Genomic DNA, 18,826 nt, shown 5'->3' with positions numbered 1-18,826 from the left:
CCCCGCCCTCTGTCAGTCCCGACAGCTGAGCATCTATGTAGTTTGAAAAGTGTTCATGTGTGGCAGAGGACACTAAGAAGTTCTCCTGACTGCTCTAGCCCAGCTTGTTCTTTTCCGGAACCAAACCTTTTCCACTGCGTCCCATAACCCTGAGAGAGAACATTTGATTTTAAGAGATAACAATATGTTCTTTTGCAGTTTGACGACACTGGAGCTAAGGTGTTGTTTTTAAAAATGATAGATGTGAAAGTAACGTTTAAAGTCATTTCAGAGACGGGGCTAAGAAAGCAGTGCCTGGGAATGGCTCTTTAACCTGGTGCACCAGGAGAAACGGTGTAGTCTTCCTAAAGAACAAAATAAAAACAAAACTGCCAAGTGAGGAAAAACATTTTAAATGGTCTGTCTTGGGGCTGGAGAGCTGGTTTTGCAGAAGACCTGGGTTCAATTTGCAGCGCCCATGTGGTACCTCACAACCATCTGTAACTCCAGTTCCAGGGGAATCCAGTGCCCTCTTCTGGCCACCTTGGGTACTGCATGAGGTGCTGCACATCAATATGTGCATGCAAACCACCTATACACATAAAATAAATAAAAAGTCTTTAAAAGCCATCCATGCCTCTTGTCTTCCCATTTCCCCAAAACTATCCAATTAGCCTTGTTTAGTCCTGCTTTCCTCCATGTCTTGTTGCTGCAGAGACTATCAAAGAATTATTTAGAAACATGAACAGCCTCTTATCAGTTACCAATTCCCTTGTGTTTTCACATTTTCCAGGGAAATTGCAGGTTGTATAGACAACAGTGACATACACTGAGCAATTAAACACTAGTTACAGACTAGAGGATAATTAAATGAAGGTTCTTGCCACTCCCCAACTCTGAAACAAGTTGGGGGAGAATCCCAGGCAAGGTTCTTGGAGATGGAGTGGAATTTTTGAATTGCACTTGGGTAAATGGGGTAGAGTTTGGTTCAGCTGACAAGGAGTGGTTGTAACTACAAGCAAAGAGTACAAGAGCAAAGTGCTTTTGCTCAACGTGAAGAATCACAAGAGGGTAGTTTTCAGGATAAACACAAAAGAAAATGCAATGCATAAAAAATGCAGAGAATTTTCCAGGCTAAAAGCCAGACTTGCATTTCTTAACTTGTATTAATGGGAAAGTGCAGATCTGTCTGAGTTGTTGTTTTGTTTTGTTTTTAGCAGAGATGTAACCTGGCTGCTTGACGGCCATGCTTTGGAGAAGGTGACTGGGGCCACACAAAGTCAGAAGGTTTCCTAAGTGCAGCATAGATGGAATTAAAGGTCTCCATGCTGGCTCGTTTCCCGTTCTCCTGCTTTCCCTCTAGAAGGCTCCTGGCTTGCATGTTCGATTTCCTTCTCCTTAGCCCCATCAGTCTCTGTCCTTTCCAGTTGCTTGTTAGGCATCCAGATGTGGATACCCTCGTTATCTTCCTGCCTGAATGATGCTCCCTCATTAGCCACTGTCTCTTGGGTAAACAAGATGTTTTCTTTTAACAAGTGATTCTCCCAGCAGGCACAGGGGCAAAAGCTGGAGCGACCTTTTAAGTTCAGTCACTCTGGTTTCTTTTAACATAGGATTTGAGCATAGTGTTTGCTGCACAATGAGACACAGGAGTGTACGGAAGAAGATTAAATATGAGCGGTACTTTGTGTTGAATGGATTTGCATTAAATTTCATTTCTGAGTTGAAACGTGGGTCATTATACAAATGCAAGAGCTTCGTGTTAATTATTTGGAAAAGAAAATAATACTTATTGATTAACTCAAACCTTGTGTCAGCACTATCTTAAATCTGGGGCAGAATAAAAGGTCACCCCACATCTCAAGGGCTCCCCCCCCCGAGCTCTGTTATAAATCTGGTCACATGTTTTAATATCCACACTGAAAATGAATGGTCTGTACACGGAAATTACCGTGGAGATGTGTGTGTTCTGTGACTGGCTCATCTGAAGAGGTACCAAAGAAAATTCTTTCCCAGTTTGACACATTTTTACCAAGTTGAATTAACCCACGCTCATGGGTAAAAGGCAATGTTATCTCAGAGAAGAGTGGAAAACTCCTAACTTCGTGAGGCTTAGTGTGGAAATGCGCATCTTAATTCACAATAGAAAGGACCCAGTTATTCACTCCAATACCAGAAAGAGCCCTACCCTCCTTTCTTCTCTGAGGCACGGTCTTAATGTTCAACCTAAGCGGGCCTGGAACCTGCAATCATCTGCCTCTACCTCCCAGGTTCTGGGATTACAGGTATGTGCCAGTGCACCCGAGTCCTCCCACTTCTTATCTGTGTGGTCTTATTTTGCTTAGCTTGGGATCAGCATGGCCCACATCGCATGGTTAGTGCCTTGTGATTAGCACTTACACAGAGCAGCTTAAAACTCTGGGAAGGGGGCTGAGGAGATGGCTCAGCAGTTAAAAGCACTGGCTGTTCTTGCAGAAGACCTAGGTTGGCTTCCCAGCACCCACCTCAGGTGGCTCACAACCGCTTGTGACGCCAGCTCCAGGTGGTCTGACACACGCGGCCTCCACAGGCAGTCACATGCACGTATGTACACTTAAATAAGTACAATATATGATATGTCACTTTGGAAAATATAGCAAAGACCGTTAAGAGTTCCTGGTATACACACACATAAATACACATACACACACACACACACACACACGCACACCAGGCAGGGGAAACATTTTTTAGGAGCACGCTTGCTAACTCTACAGTGAATTTCATAAGTGGCCCTCAGTATTTCTTGCAGACAAACAACAGTTCTTCAGTGAATATCCCAGACCAGGGTCAGAAATTACAAAGATGAAGACTCTGGGTCTGTCTGCTGGGGTGACAAAGGTTTTCAGAAGCCCCTGGTGCCGTTTGGAAGCTCCCTTCACTGACCCTATTTGTTCCTCCTCTGACCTCCGTCTAAATCTCCAAGACAGCCCTAGGCTCCTAGGCTATCTCTCACTATTTTGTAATTGCTTGTATATTGGCTCGCTCTGAGACACTGGCTTCTTGGAGGCCAAAATGCCCTTTGCCTGGCATGCAGTAGGCACTCAGTCAGTGTGTGGTGGCATATAAGCTTCCTGTTTCTAGAGTCACGGAGGAGAAGCCATCCAGGGATACTGGAATGCAGTCTTAGTTTTATTGATTGGCTGCTCATTCAAGGAGGCGCATGGCCGGCTGATGCCCAAGTGTGGTCACACAGGTGATGTTAACTAGGAGAGACAGTTTCACTTCCTGTTACCACCAGTCCCACGAGGTAGTGTCAGCCATCTAAACAGGTAACTCCCGGTGACTAAGCAGGTTAAGGTTGACTCGGGGCTTGGCCACACGTCCAGTTGCTTGGTGACGCAGGAATGAGTGGGTTCTTGGCTCTGCCAGGTGGGTCTAGTAGACGGCAGAATGCGCAGGGGTCTGTGGAAGACTGTGTCACAGAGAGCCAAGCCTTCAAAGGTGGGTAGGCTCCGGGAGAGCAGGCCTGCTGTGGTGCCTATGTTCAGGACTGGAGAAGGAGGGTGAACTCGTTCCCCGGTCCCTGGTCATCTTGGCTTCCACATCTAAGATTCCCCTGCCGTGCTAAAATAAATGGAGAGCCAGTACTGTGAAGGAGAGGCCCATGCTCAAACGGAGGTGTGGCTGCAGAACTGCAGCTGCTGACTTGGGGAGACCATGAGTGCTCCCCAGGTACCCATCTGAAGTTAAGCCTGTCTTAGACTAAACAGTCCCCGGTCACGAATGGCTTTCCTGGACTCTGCAAGGCCTGGACTTTGTCACCAGGACAATGTGGATGGCTGATCCTGGTGTCTATATTTAGCCCTCTTGAGTGAACACAGGAGTTCATGTGCTTGGCACCAGTTAGGAATTTTCCACACATTCCCCATTTAGGGAAGCGCCGATCCGATCCCCACGTCAAAGGATGCCTTGCTCCCATCCCAGCACCCCCCCTCATCTTGTCATCACCCAGGGAACAATGAGAAGAGTGGCTTGAAGTTCTTGTAGAAGGCATCTCAAGTGTTCCCAGAGCCTAAGGGCCTCTGGAGAGCAAGGCTTCTGCTGGGTTCTGTGGTTCCGTGATGGGTACAGGACAGGTGCAGCAAGGACAAAACAAATGGAAAGAGTCCTTGGTGTTAGCCTAAAAAATGCTGGTCCTACAGTCTTAGCTGTTGATGCCATTGCAGGGTCATGACGTCATTCTGGCTTGGCTTTCAGGAAACACAAAATAACTTACTTGATGCATAAATTAGAAGGGTTGATATCATTTCAAAAAACCAACATGACAGAAGAAAGTTTCTTGCCAGATCAGGCAGGCTGGCTTTGGCAAGCTAAGGAGGAGCTGAGCCAGCCTCTTTAGCAGGAAGGTGTCCAGGGACGTCAGAAAGATTCATCTAGAACTGACAGGGAGAACCAAACAGCCACCCTATCTGAAGCTACAACCCCAGAAGACTGTGTGGAAGAGGCAGCAAACACTGGACATGTCCCCACCTATGAGCCACAAATCAGTATCAAGGATACACACGGGTAGGGTGAGCTCTCGGGGTGGAGACAAGGGTGGGTTGGAGGCTGGGGGGTCAGGAGGGTCGGAGATACAGCTAGAGGAGTTTCCAGAGTCAAACGAGTGGCAGCTGACTGCCTCTCCTGCAGTCAGACATAACAAGCTGTGGGACCAGGAGTGCTAGATCCTGTCCGTGTCCAGTTCAGCCCTTTCTCCATCTCTCTGCAGAAGTGAGGAGGGGAGGAGAGAATCTTGGTGTGCCCAGTGTTCGATGAGAACTGGGGCTCGGGTTGAAACTCCTGCAGTTTTTGTTTCCAAGCCAGCTGGTTCCTTCACCACACAGTTCTGATACCTCCCCATCGATGGGAAGAAAGCCCAGGGCTCGCCGACAGTACTAGACATCGTCTTGATCTGTGCTTTCTGTACCCATCCTTATTGACCGTGGATCCAGAATATTCAGGAAAAATGCATTGATACTGAAAATGCATGGGCATTTTGGCTTTTTGGTCACAGTTGTTCCCTAAATACTACAGAGAAGCAACTGCTCACAAGGAATTCACACCATCTTCAGTATTGTAAGCCAAGGGAGGTGGTTTGAACTCTCCAGGAAGCAGGTTCTCAACATGTAGGTAGAAACCCCTTTTGGGAGTAAAATGACCTTTATGCAGGGGTCACCTAAGACCATCAGAAAACACAATTATTATTTGCATTATAATTCATAACAATATCAAAATTACAGTTACGAAGTAGCAATGAAAATGCATGTGGCTGGGGGTCACCACAACATGAAGAACTGTATTAAAGGGTCACAGCATTAGCACAGTTGAGAACCACTGCTCTAGGGGAATAGGAACGGGTTCTCTGTACACATGGCACTATTTGATGTAAAGAACTTGGGCATATGTGGATTTAGGTACCTTGGTAAGGAGGAGTTTTGAAAGCATCCTCTATGGACACCAAGCAATGGCTGTATTTGAAGTGGGGAGAAGAGCCAATTATTCTAAGCATGGCTAAAGAAAGTGTTTGGTAGAACTTAGCCTTAATAGCCTTTATTAAATAGTAAATAATCTCTACTCAGAATGTTCTAGAGCTTGGTCACTTTCCTTTTGTGGTTCATTTCCTACCTGCCACTCACTCACCTGGAAGGTTCAGAACTGTTTGCTATGATGTGAGGGATCCCACCCAGTGATGGTGCTGTCCTTGTGAGATGCTGGCTACAGTGGGATGATGCTGTACCCATCGTCAGATGCTGGCTGCAGTGGGATGGTGCTGTCCCCATGAGATGCTGGCTGCAGTGGGATGGTGCTGTCCTTGTGAGATGCTGGCTGCAGTGGGATGGTGCTGTACCCATCATCAGATGCTGGCTGCAGTGGGATGGTGCTGTCCTTGTGAGATGCTGGCTGCAGTGGGATGGTGCTGTCCCCATGAGATGCTGGCTGCAGTGGGATGGTGCTGTACCCATCGTCAGATGCTGGCTGCAGTGGGATGGTGCTGTCCCCATGAGATGCTGGCTTCAGTGGGATGGTGCTGTCCCCATCATCAGATGCTGGCTACAGTGGGAAACCGAGGGAGGCATTGGCTTTGGATTTGAAGTTGGAGTGAGTTTACTGTTTTTGTTAGGATTTGACAGTTTGCTGCCAGATACTGTCTGAATCTTTGTGACTCTGACAGGCGCCTTTCTTATGCTATTCTTTGATTAATATGCATAAGAGTTTAGCACTCTGCCTATGTTTGCGAAGCAGAGGATGTGACTTTTCCAAATTGTTTTCGATGTAGAAGTAAGTTAGTTTTCTTACTAGTTAACTGCAGTGCAAATACTGAAATGACCCTTCCCCAAAGCACTAAATTAGTACAGGATGGCTGTCAGGTAGCCATCGGTGACTACCATTAGAACAAGTGTAAAAGTCCTGGGGTCAATTAGATAAGAATGCTTTCCATGTTCTGGCATTCTGTTCCTCTACATTCTTTTAACTATGTCAAAATTGGCTGGGAATGTGGCTCAATCATAGAACATAGGCCTGGCATGTGTGAAGCCCCAGGTTTGATCCCAAGAAACACACACATTCACATACACACACATGCACACACATTCACATGCACACACATTCACACATACATATTCACACACATGCACACATTCATGCACACACACATTCACATACACACACATGCAGACACACACATGCACACACATTCACACATACACATTCACACACATATTCACACACATGCACACATTCATGCACACACACGTTCACGCACACACATGCACACATATTCACACATGCATGCACACGCATGCAGACTCTATAGTCAGTGCAGAGCCTCGAGAAGTACTAAAAAAAAATCAGAGCACAGGGTTAGGGATATAGCTCGATGCTTGTCTCTTCTTGCATGTATACCACACTGGGTTTTGTCTCTGTGCTGCAAAAATAAATAAATAGGTAGATCAGATGGATAGATAGATGACAGGTATAGATAAATAGACGATAGAAACATGATAGAAAATAGATGATAAGTAAGATAGATAGATGAAAGATGACAGGTGAAGCAGTTACTCATATTGTTCTATTATTAAATAAAACTCAGGAGATCCTAGGACAGTAGAGAAATGATAAGCTGACTCTGCCTCTCAACCTTTCCAGATCAAAAAAAAAAAAGTGAATCGTTTTAAGCCTCTCCCTTTTCCTTCCTGTGTCTCTCTATCCTAATCTGGCTCTGCCAAAACTATGGTTAATTCTGGCCAGCTGAAGGTTGACTCTGCCCCTGATTCAAGATTTAATTTTATTGACAGTCGTGGGAGTGTCACAGTGTGATCAAAATATCCCACAACAACAGATAGATAATTAGTAGATGATATATAAATGTTAGGCAGATACATGATATAGATGATAAACAAGAGAGAGAGAGAGAGAGAGAGAGAGAGAGAGAGAGAGAGAAAGAACCAGAGCCTATCTGAACATAAGTGACTCATACAGAGACATGCCTACTACTATGGACATCATCTAGCTACAAATAAAGTCAAAGGAAACTGTGCATCTATGACACCACCTCACACACGGGTGCTACTGTGGTTGTATTACATCTGCTTGTTCATTTAATCCCATTATCACCCCATGTAACAGTCATGACATTGGAAGTGGCATCTTCTGAGAGTTTGGAAGATAGCGTTCTGTGGCATAATCACCGCCTGAACTCAGGGAAAGCAGAACTGCCTCAGGCTGAAGGAACAGAGCTTCGGGAATGGCGTGGGAGTCGGTCTTAGCTGACAAGTGCTGATGCAGCAAAATGTCTCCACCTTTGCTGTGTGAGCCACAGAAGTTTATGTCTTAGAGCTGTGAGGGTGGGAAATCCAACGCCAATGCTGGCCCAGTCTCTGACGAGGGCCCACACACTCCAAGATGGCCCCTTCTCAGTTGTCTTGCTTGTACTTGGGAAAGCGGTAAACTGCTCCTGGTGCTTCTTTCGCGAGAGTGCTAATCCCATTCATGAGAGCTCAACCCCCACGACCAGATCAGCTCTCAGAGCCCCTCATCTAGCCATGTCAGCTGGGGAGTTTCCACATACGAATTTGAGTGAGTCCCAGACACTCAGACCATGCAGGGGCCACTGCCCTTTACAGTCAGATCTTTCGGTGGACAATTTCAGAGACTTGTTAGTCAACAACCGCTGATAGCTCTCCCATGAGCTTGCTCATGCTAAATGGCAGCTGGACCACGGAGCTAATTCTCCAGATGTCTCCAGGTATCCATCAGGACAACAGAGTTCCTTCCGGCACTATGAATATCATGCCATTGCTTAGCAAAGGCTTTTTGGTTGACCTGAGGTTCTCCCAGGAGCCCACAGTAAACTACCTTAGCCTAAATCAGTGGATCTCAACCTTCCTAATGCTGTGACCCTTTAATATAGTTCCCCATGTTGTGGTGACCCCCCCTACCAAAAAATTATTTTTGTTGCTACTTCATAAATGTAATTTTGCTACTGTTAGGAATCATTATGAAATTATCTGTGTTTTCCGATGGTATTAGGTGATCCCTGTGAAGGGGTCATTCAATCTCCCAAAGGGTCTCCAACCACAGGTTGAGAACTGCTGGTCTAAATGCAGCGAACTCACCAGCCCAATTGTGAGAACCGCCTCCGGTTTCGCGGAGCACAGGCTCCCGAGAGGCGCTCCTGGTTTGGCTTTTGGCTGCTGTGGTGAACACTGCCCAAAACCAACTTGGAGAGGAAAAGGTTTAATTTGGCTGGCATGTCTTCATGATGGCCCATCATAGAGCATGAAGATGAGTAGATCTTTGGGGGTCCATGGACTGAGCTTGCTCATAAGCCCTTCTTCATCTGAAGAATGAGGCCACCATAGCCTGTGTGCATTGTTATCCCTTATGGGACCTTAAATGAAATGCTCATTTCTCTTTCCATTCTACCAGCTTTTCAAGTAACCACTGTGCTAGTTGGCTTTCTGCTGTTGTGAGAAAAACCATGAGCGAAAGCAGCTTGGGGAGGAGAGGGTTTATTTGACTTACATGTCCCAATTACAGTTCATCCTTGAGCAAAGTTAAGGCAGGAACCATGCAGGAACACGACTCTACAGCCTGGCTCCCCATGGCTTGCTCAGTGTGCTTTTCAGACAATGTAGTACCATGTGCACAGGGTGGCACCTCTCATCGTGGGCTGGGCCCTTCCACATCATCATTAATCAAGAAAATGCCCTGTAGACATGCCCACAGACCAATCTGATGGAGGTAATTCCTCTGTTGCGGGTCCACTTCCCGGGCGACTCTGTGTCAAGTTGACAGAAAACTGACAAGCACGGTCACGAAAGGCAAGGGTGGCCAGTCATTAAGGAGCGTTGAGCTAATTAGCCTTCCAACGGTATAATAAGATGCCTGACATAATTATAAACAGAAAGGGGTAGTTAGTGCGCAGTTTCAGAAGTCCTAACCTTTGATCAGATGAACCACTGCTTTGGGCCTCCGGAGGGCATAGAACCTCCAGATGGAACCAGTTGGGAGCCTGGGGCAGAAGAAGCTGATACGTCGGCTAAGAGAAAGAGGGCAGTGTCCTGCAATCTTTCTAAAGGGTACAGTCCCAGTGACTTAACTCCCTGTTAGACCCCACCCCTTAAAGATCCATAGCACCTCCTGGTCATACCCCTGGGGATGAAGCCTCTAACACAGACCTTTCGGGGAGGCCGTGAACATGCAGACTGTAGACAACAATCACAAGGCCTTGAAGATACCCATGTTATGTATTTGGTCCACAGTTTAGCCAAAGGAAGTCCCTCTGGATGCCAGTTTTCATTAGGAGTACCTTCTGTTGACTGACAGGGACTTTCTCTGAATAGCTGGTGTCTCTGACTTCTGAGAAATATTTCCTTATCATTCGCAGTAAAATCTTAAGGACCCCTCTGCAGTGGCTCATAAACGCACAGACTGAATATGTAGTGTGTCTTCGGGTGCTTAAGTGTTTAATGTCACAGGATGTTAATGATGTGAAAACAAGTGACCAGTGAGTTACAAATGGCCTTTTTGCCCTGAATAATACTTCAAATGTGCAGTACCTCCTGTGCCTTAGAGTAACGTCCAGAGCAGGTCAAAACTCATAGAAACCTTGCTGTCGTCAGGTCTTAGGAGAGAAACGTTGCATGTCAGGGCGCTGCTCTGATTTTCCTTATTCTTTAGACAGAAGAATAAACTTAAGGGAATGATTGTGTGTGTGTGTGTGTGTGTGTGTGTGTGTATTACCATGGGCTTTCTCATGGTTAAGAATCAGCTATTATCATTAAGAACTTGAACAAGAATTTTTAGAATACAGTAAATATGCTAGTATTTTACTGTGTGGATAAGAGATGTTCTTAGAACTATTCCAGGCCGATGGAACCGTGAGACACAGAGAAAGGATGACTGTGGGTGTTACTGTATATTAATACTGCGAGCGAGTGAGCCTGACCTGGCTCTGTTGGGTTTGTATAAGGAGGGCGTTTCTCAGCTTCAGGGCTAGCCCTGCTTGTTTACTATGCTTTATTTGTTAAACACGTGACTATGCTTCTGGCACAGGAGGGGCCTCTCAGCTTCCCTTTTGTTGTTTTCAGAGTGAAAGTGCCCTTGCGAAGGAAAAGGAGCTGACAGTTGAGCTTGCGAGCATCAGGGATGAAGTCGGTAAGTCAGGCATCTAACGTGAAGACTGTTTACCACTCTAGAGGCGGTGGGACCCGGGAGAAGGGAGCCCAAAACTGGGGTGGCCTCATGCGATAGAGGACTTTACTCAGACCATCAGACAGTTTATACCCCGAGGGTTGAGAAAGGTCACCTGAGTGGAGTTCAAGCTGTGCTCAGTCACAAAGACAAGCTACATGTGGCCAAATAAACCACAAAAACAAACAAAAACAAGCCACACTTTTCCATAGAGACATATAAACAAGTAACTATGACCACTTGTAATCAAAGTGAACACACTCCTACTCCCTACACGTGGGAGGAGCACGAAAGCACACACCTAGTGCCATTCGTGTCTCCGTGTCTCCTGTAATAAGCCAAATCAGACCTGTCTAGACCAGCGAGGCATCTGCTAGAGCCTCACAGAGAGCCATAATTCTTACAGGTCTGGCACGAGAGAGACAGTCTCTCACAGCTGGCAATGGGACTAAGCAGGCTTTGGCTGTTCTTCACAGATCCCAGCATGCCCATCAGTCTCTATCACGGGTTGTGACAAGCGTCCCTCCCTCTAGGCACCTCCGAAGCCATCCTGGGTTGTGTGGAATGTGCGTTGCATGGCTTCCGGCATCTGTGTGCACCTTGCCATGAAAGCTCTGTTGTCTCAAGAAGAGTTAAAAAACACCTGTCTGGCTGAAACCGAATTCTGAGGGGTCATATTGAAATGTATAAACTTAAAGGATGGTCTGGTATATTCAGAGACTTTGTCAAAATAAGGATAATCTCCAGACCCCCTAGAATGTGACAGAAGACAGGCTTCCTCTAGAAATGAGGGGCTGGCAAAGGTGTTTGCCATGTCCCAACCCCCCAGCCCATCCCACTTCATTCCTCTTTCTGCCTTTTTCCTCTGGACTGGGGATTAAACCCAGGACTTTGTTTATGCTAAGCATTCACTAGACCACTGAGCTGCAGACATTGTAAAAATATTTTATTTGAAACAGGATCTCATTAAGTTACCCAGGCTGACCTTGAACTCACTCTGCAGCCTAGTCTGGCCTAAAATGTGTGATTCTTTTACCTTAGAGTCTTGAACAGCTGGTTTTACAGGCCTGTGTCCCAAGGCCCTGCCTTCTTATGCCATTTTCTCTCTTGTCTACCCACTGCTCTGTGTCCTCAAAAATCAATTTGCAAACCATGGCCTTTTCCATTGGCCCGCTGTTCTAGTCACTAGTGTGCCTTTACTCTCTACCTATTGTGACTTTGGGAGCAGCCTACCTATGCAGGTGTGAGCTCCTCCGTTAAGTAAAGGAACTTCTTTAAAGACCCATCCGGGCCACCCTTGGCAGGTTGTCAGCTGTCTGGCTTTCTCTAGTGGCCCGCCTGCATGGGATCCACAGCAGCAGGGTCCCCACCCTTGCCCCCTGCCCCAAAGAGTTGGAGGACTAACCCAGGCGTAGGTTTAGCTGAGAAAGGCCAGCTAGGCAAGCCATGGTGGAGCTTGGGAGGGACGCTTCCAGGAACCCGAGGCTCACGAGATCGGTGCTGAAGCTGTTGCAGAAGAGAGGAGAGGGAGAAGTGACAGTCTCCCTGCTGTTGTCTCATTTTGTTGTCACCGTTTCCATGGAGATTGAGTCTCTTGAAGTCACCACCATCTCTTCTAGTTTGCTACTATGGGATCTTACCACAGAGACCATCCGCGGGCCCTGCATGAGCCGCTGAGGGCACCCTTGCTGGGGTCAGACCATCCGCGGGCCCTGCATGAGCCGCTGAGGGCACCCTTGCTGGGGTCAGACCATCCGCGGGCCCTGCATGAGCCGCTGAGGGCACCCTTGCTGGGGTCAGACCATCCGCGGGCCCTGCATGAGCCGCTGAGGGCACCCTTGCTGGGGTCAGACCATCCGCGGGCCCTGCATGAGCCGCTGAGGGCACCCTTGCTGGGGTCAGACCATCCGCGGGCCCTGCATGAGCCGCTGAGGGCACCCTTGCTGGGGTCAGACCATCCGCGGGCCCTGCATGAGCCCCGATGTCACCCTTGCTGGGGTCACGTGTTGTTTTCATACCTCTTTGGGGAGGTCTTGCCATCCATTCACTGGAGGAGCCCTGGGGTCCCCAGATGATGTGCTATTATATGATACATCCGAGAGACCTCCCCGCAGGTGTCTCCTCATGGGAGTCACGAAAAGAACGTTATTCCACGGAGTCTGCCTTCTCAGCGAGACCTTTCTTCTTCTCCAACCCTAGCTGCAAAGATCCCCCTCCTCCAGCTCAGCCCCTGTGCGCCAAGGGATAGGACTGAGCCGTCTCTTTCCAAATAAGGCTACAAAACAGTGAGTGTAACAGTTATTGTACTGCAGGCCAGTTCCCAGGTGACAGCGACTGAGCATAGCTGTGAACCCTGGGTCTTGTCCCTGCTTCAGTTGCAACCCAGTCTCCCAAGAGGACCCCTGATAAGACTGTGGAGGCAACTCAGAGGCACAGGGGTAAAGAGAGATCCCCAAAAGTCCTGGTTCATAGTGACAGCCACTGCATGGTCAAATAGATGCTTCACGGTGACACTTTGTATGCAGATACGACTTAAACTGTTTGTGTGTCCTAACAGCCCAGTGACCACTAAAAAATATAGCTGAAATGGGAGATGAAGCAGTGTTTTGTCCCCTTTAAGCAGCCGTGGCTACTTGCTAGAGTGCTGTTTCGGCTGTTGGCTGGCCCGGCTCTCAAGCCTTAGGATCAGGTTGGATAAAGGCACCCTGAGGTCGTGTTTCACAGGGTGTGCCCCTCTGTGCTTTTTATCAGTGCAACAGCTGCAGCACAGCTTCCCAAGATACGGTATCCTAGAAAGGAACACAGTGTGAAGGACCTCGGAGTCCCAACACAGCATTGACCTTGGGGTGTTCAGATGTCCTGCAAGGCTGCGTGTGTTGGCTACAGTAATGCGCTGTTGGACTTAGTGACACTTCCCTCGCTGGCCAAGAGGTGGGAGTGTAAAGACGAGTGGATGTTGGGGGGCCCAGGAAGTAAAGTGACTCATAAGCCCTTCTTCATGCAGGGTGAACCTGACCAGTGTGCATGGCGCCTCAGAACGTCCTTAGAGACGAAGGCGGAATGGTGCTTACTGCATCTGTCCAGGTCCATACTCAGTACCCTTCTTAAAAGGCTTAGGCCCACCTGCCTAGGGGTGGTTCCTCCCACAGTGGGCAGAGCCTTCCTACATCAATCGTCAGTCAGGAAAATGTCCACAGGCCAGTCTGATGGAGGCATTTTCTCAGTCAAGGCTTCCAGCCGGCCTAGTCGGCAAGCTGTTAGGACCTGAACACCTGTGCTATCTGTGATGGGTGTCAGGAAACCACTGAGGGGCTTAGTCTCTGGAGTTTCCATGCGCAAGACAGCGAGCCAGTACCCTGAGATGCTGAAGTCAGCCTCTAAAAGTGTTTCTCCTGAGTAGGAGCGTGTTTGCAGCTGACTCCAGGCTTGGGTGCTCCAAAGACCCTTAGGGTGAGTTGGCTTGACCTCTTGGACCCTCGGGTTCCTCTTCATACGATGAAAGCCAATTCCAGAAGAAGCTGCTGGGAAAGGGCTTGGCTGAAGCGCAGCAGCTAGCATACGAAGGTAGAAAACGGAGTTCTCCTCTGCAGGTTGAGTTTCTCCCCAGAGAGATGTCTGCCCCACCATGAGCAGGCTTTGGACAGAGGGTGACGGTCTGATGCACTTGGTTTGGACGTGCCAAGCCCAGTGGCACAACCTTTAGCCATCTCCAGAAACTTCTAAATGCAGCCGGATTTGTACTGGGTTTGAATGTAAGTCATTTGATTTCTGCATTAGTGCTAAGAATAGAAGCAGAATTCATCTTCCCATTAGCAAAACAAAAAAAAAAAAAAATGAAGCCCTAGTAGAGACAAAGTAGAAGTCGCTGGCGGCACCGTGGCTGGTCCATTCATCCCAGGGGATGCTCTGCTCTCACTCCATGGTGGAGACTGCATTTGTGACAGAACAGAGGCAGAAGGGCATGTGGGGATCCACTGTCAGCCCATTAGCTGTAGAACTGTGGACTGCTCTTGCTTCCCTTAAAGAAGAAAGCAAAGCCTTCAGCATTGACTTCTGACGGGTGCAGAGAGGAAGACTGCGCCCCTGCCCCCCAGTACAAGTCCTTGATGCTCCCGAACAGTTGATTCTCACAGGAGTCACGGGAGACAGGGACCCAGAGCAAAGGAGAAGGCTGGAGAGACGGAATTTCCAGAAAGCTGTGAGATCAGACGGGGTAGAGAAGAAGAAGTTGCCAAAAGTGGGAATAGCTCAAATGTTAATATGTTAGGGTAGAATTGCCCATCTCCAGTCGAATGGTTGCTGCTTCCTAACTCATAAAACTGCTGCCCCAAGTTCTACCAACAGCTGTTGATGAGCTTCCATCCGTTCTCCCCACTTCGGGCTTGAATAAATGCAACCATGGTGCCCACGGTGTATTCAGAACCAGTGCTTATAGGTGGTTCTCTATTCTGGCCTCTGCCAGAATCATCTGGAGCAGCAGAAACAAGATACTAGACAGCAAGTCGTGGTGGGTTTTATTGTGTGATGTTTTACTCTTTTGATTTCTTAGCCTTTTTTTGGGGGGGGGGGGCACCACCCAGCTCACTCACAGGGTGTTTAACCACTCACAGGGGCTTATTCTTAGTTTGAATGCCTGGCCTTAACTTGTTTCTTGCCAGCTTTTCTTAAATTATTCCATCTATCTTTGACCTCGGGGCTTTTATCTTTCTCTATTTCTTTTTTCTTTCCTTCTTACTTGGGGTCTGGCTGTGTAGCTGTGTGGCTAGGTGCCTGGGTGGCTGACCCCTGAAGTCTTCCTCCTCTTGTTCTGTCCTTGCTCACCCCTCTTCCTCCTTTCTCCTCCTGTTTATTCTCTCTGCCTGCCAGCCCCGCCTATCCTTGTCCCTCCCTCACTATTGGCCGTTCAGCTCTGTCTTAGGATCATCAGGTGTTTTAGACAGGCAAATAATCACAGCTTCACAGAGTTAAACAAATGCAGCATGAACAAAAGCCACACACCTTACAATAATATTTAAGATGTTTAATCTCCCATATGTTTACTAAGAACTTTTACAGTCAATGCACACTCTGAAAAAGTGGGTTTTGATCTGAATCCAAACCAGGTAGGGGAATGTTAGAGGCAGCAGGGGAGATGTAGGTGGGTCCTCCCCACTGTAGCCCGAGGAGCTCCCTTACTTAGGGCCCCCCACTCACATAAAGAATCTCAAGAAGTGTGGCTGGGTGAGGGTGTATGCCCATGAGTGGTGATGTCCATAGATGCCACAGGCATCTGATTCAGTTCCCCTGGAGCTGGAGTTACGGGCAATTGTGAGTCACCCAACATGGATGCTGGGAACTGAACTCACGGCCTTTGTAAGCTACCTTACCAGCTACCAAACAGCATCTGCTGGACAACACAATGGTCAACAAGGGAATGAAAAAGCAATTGTGAATATAAAATAAAAATAGAACACGCCAAAATTTGTGCTGCAAAAATTCTCTGGTCAGCATAGTTGAATCCTCCCATTCAATCTGTCCACAAAATTTGGGAAGACACCCAAAATACACTAACCACTCCATAGGTGATCAGATGGTGAAGAGGGAGTGTTATTTGAAAACAGAACTTTTTCTCCCGGAGGTCTCGTCTGCTACCAGCAATTTGAGCTTGTTGATAGAGTTTCAGAAAGACTAATTTCCTTGCAGGCTGCACTGCCCAGCATGACAAGGTCTGGGAATCCTGCCCCTCTTGCAGGAAAATGAGATGGGAAAAATTCAAATCAATGATCTCAGCCACTCTGATTAAATTTTATTCTAGTAAATGTCATTTTCCAAAGTCATTTGGGTTTCTCTCCCAAACAGGTGCTTACCCATGCACGGTGATATTGAACCTGCCAATTCCCAGAGACTGGGTTGGTTGCCATGGAAAATACATTACAACTACAACTACACACACACGCATGCATGCACGCACACACACACTGCTACACTTTTTTAAAAAAAAAAACAACACTGATTTATTCTATGTGGCTGCCACATATTTTTTTTGGTATTTATAAAGCCCTGTTGTAGCTATATGCTTAGCACATTCTAATCATTTTTTGTAAAGATGTTTGGGTTGAGATCTTATTAATACTGAGTCTGTTAAGGCTAGTTTTTCCTCTCCATATATGGTAATGGCATGTGCAGGGTTAAGGATAGGGTGTGGCATGTGCATGAAGACCTGGGTGTCTTAGTCACTGTTCTGTTGCTGTGAAAAGACACCATGACAAGGCAATTCACCAAGAAAGCTCCTTAGCTGGGGGCTTGCTTACAGTTTCAGAGTTAGTCCGTGATCACCATGGTGGGAAAAATGGTGCCAAGCAGGGCGTGGCAATGGAGTGGTACCCAAGAGCTTGGTATGCTGATCCTCAGGCCGCAGGCAGAGAGAGGATGGGAGGGGAAGGGAGGAGAGGGAAGCGAGGGGAGGGACTGAGGCAGAGACTGGCATGGGTTTTTGAAACCCCACCCCTAGTGGCACACCTCCTCAAACCAGGAAGTGCCTCTTAATGCTTCCCAAACAGTTCTGCTAACTAGGGACCAAGCTGATGAGCCTATAGGGGTCATGCTCTTTCACACCACCATGCCCAGGCTCAAGCCTCAGCACCACATTCTCACAAAATTAAAATCTTAATGAACTTGAATTGACTGTCACTCTGGTAAAGAAATGTCCCTAAACCCCCTTAGAAATGGGCACCCTCACGCATTGTGGAGTCCGATCCTGTCACGGATTTGAGACCCTATGCATTTAGTATATAAACAACAGTATATAATTTACAAAGGCTTTCCATGTATATTACTTCATTCTAACCTGATGACAACCATAGGTAAGGTAGATGATGACATGACCACCTGAATAAGGTAAAGAAACTGTGGTTAGAGACACCAAGTGGCAGCTTCGTAAAGACCTGTCATCCCTCCCTTCCGTGGCCACATCAGACTGCCGTCATGCTGGAAGGTCCAAATGGTACTTGAGGGAACGTAATAAAAAGCAAGGAAATTACATACATATAATATATATCCTATAATGTGCTGAGACATTTCGCAAAATATATACAGTGTAAATTGTAGTCACATACGAATTCTGTGTATATAATCTCTTCCTGCCATGATTCTCTCATACACAAATATCCTGCTGTGCACCAAATATTATCCTGTGTATCAGAAGCCCCTGGCCCCGGGCTGAGCACAATACACATTCCCCCGTCGCTGCTGCATTCAGTTCATAAGCTTATCTGAATGCAAGGGACAAACCCTTTGCCAAAGCATGAACAGTAAAATAAGAGTCTGACAAAGGCTCTGACCCCAGAAATGCCTGCTTATGTGCAGAGTCAGAGGCCAGCAAGTTCAGTCGTCTCTCTGTAGTCGTGGGTTTCACATCCACAGAATCCACAGACGCAGATCAAAAGTAGTGTATACAATTCCCTTATGTTCTGAACATGTAGATTTTCTTTCCTTGTCATGCTGCCCTAAACAGTGTAGTCTAACAGAAAGTACACAGGTTCTGTGTATATTCCATCAGTCCATCAAAGGGACTTGGGCATCTTTGGATTTGGCTGTTGCTGGCAGCGGGTGTCCTGGGACCATCTCTGTTAATACCAAAAGACAGCAGTGCCTAGGACCCCAGGAAGTGAGGCAGGAGGGGTCTTAGAGTTTTAGAGAGTTTGTAGCGGAGGCCAGAGTCCTGAGAAATCTGTAAGCGCTAACCAGCTGAGCCTAGAGGGAGTTGAGGAGACCCTGACAAACAGTTCTTCCATACACTTGATCTTTTACAAAGGTGCCGCTAAAGATGTCATTGGCTCAACCTCTGTACTGGCAAGATAATGAAGACAGTTGTGTTTTGTCCACGTATTCTTGCCTTAAGCAAGAAGCATGAGTATGTGCTCATGGTAACCGCTCTATTTCTTGCATGAAGGGCAAGGCTTGTGTTTGGATCTAAGACATAAATTTTTGTTTTTCCCTGACAGATTCTTCAATGCTGGTGTTTTTCTCCTCATATCTAATGCCCTTGTGATTTTTCCTATTTCTCCACCAGGACCACATTTATATGTTCCAGGGTACCATTGCTTACTTTACTCGCATGGTGTGGCAGAAGTGGAACAAAATAATCTAAATT

At 47.2% G+C, this 18,826-nt stretch overlaps 1 protein-coding gene across 3 annotated transcripts in view; it reads left to right on the top strand.

Moving 5' to 3' along the window:
* The window catches only part of Mtus2 (microtubule associated scaffold protein 2), a 376,016-nt gene that overhangs the window by 323,757 nt on the left and 33,433 nt on the right, over positions 1-18,826 (top strand). For all 3 annotated transcript variants that reach the window (XM_057764364.1, XM_057764365.1, XM_057764366.1), the window contains one exon: positions 10,593-10,659. In XM_057764364.1, coding sequence (XP_057620347.1) covers positions 10,593-10,659 — 67 coding nt within the window. The remainder of the gene's footprint in view (positions 1-10,592; positions 10,660-18,826) is intronic.

The sequence above is a fragment of the Chionomys nivalis genome, chromosome 3, assembly GCF_950005125.1.
Source record: "Chionomys nivalis chromosome 3, mChiNiv1.1, whole genome shotgun sequence".
NCBI classification, from domain to species: Eukaryota; Metazoa; Chordata; class Mammalia; order Rodentia; family Cricetidae; genus Chionomys; species Chionomys nivalis.
Note: the sequence above shows the minus strand (reverse complement) of the source record. Positions and strands in the feature narration are given on the sequence as shown.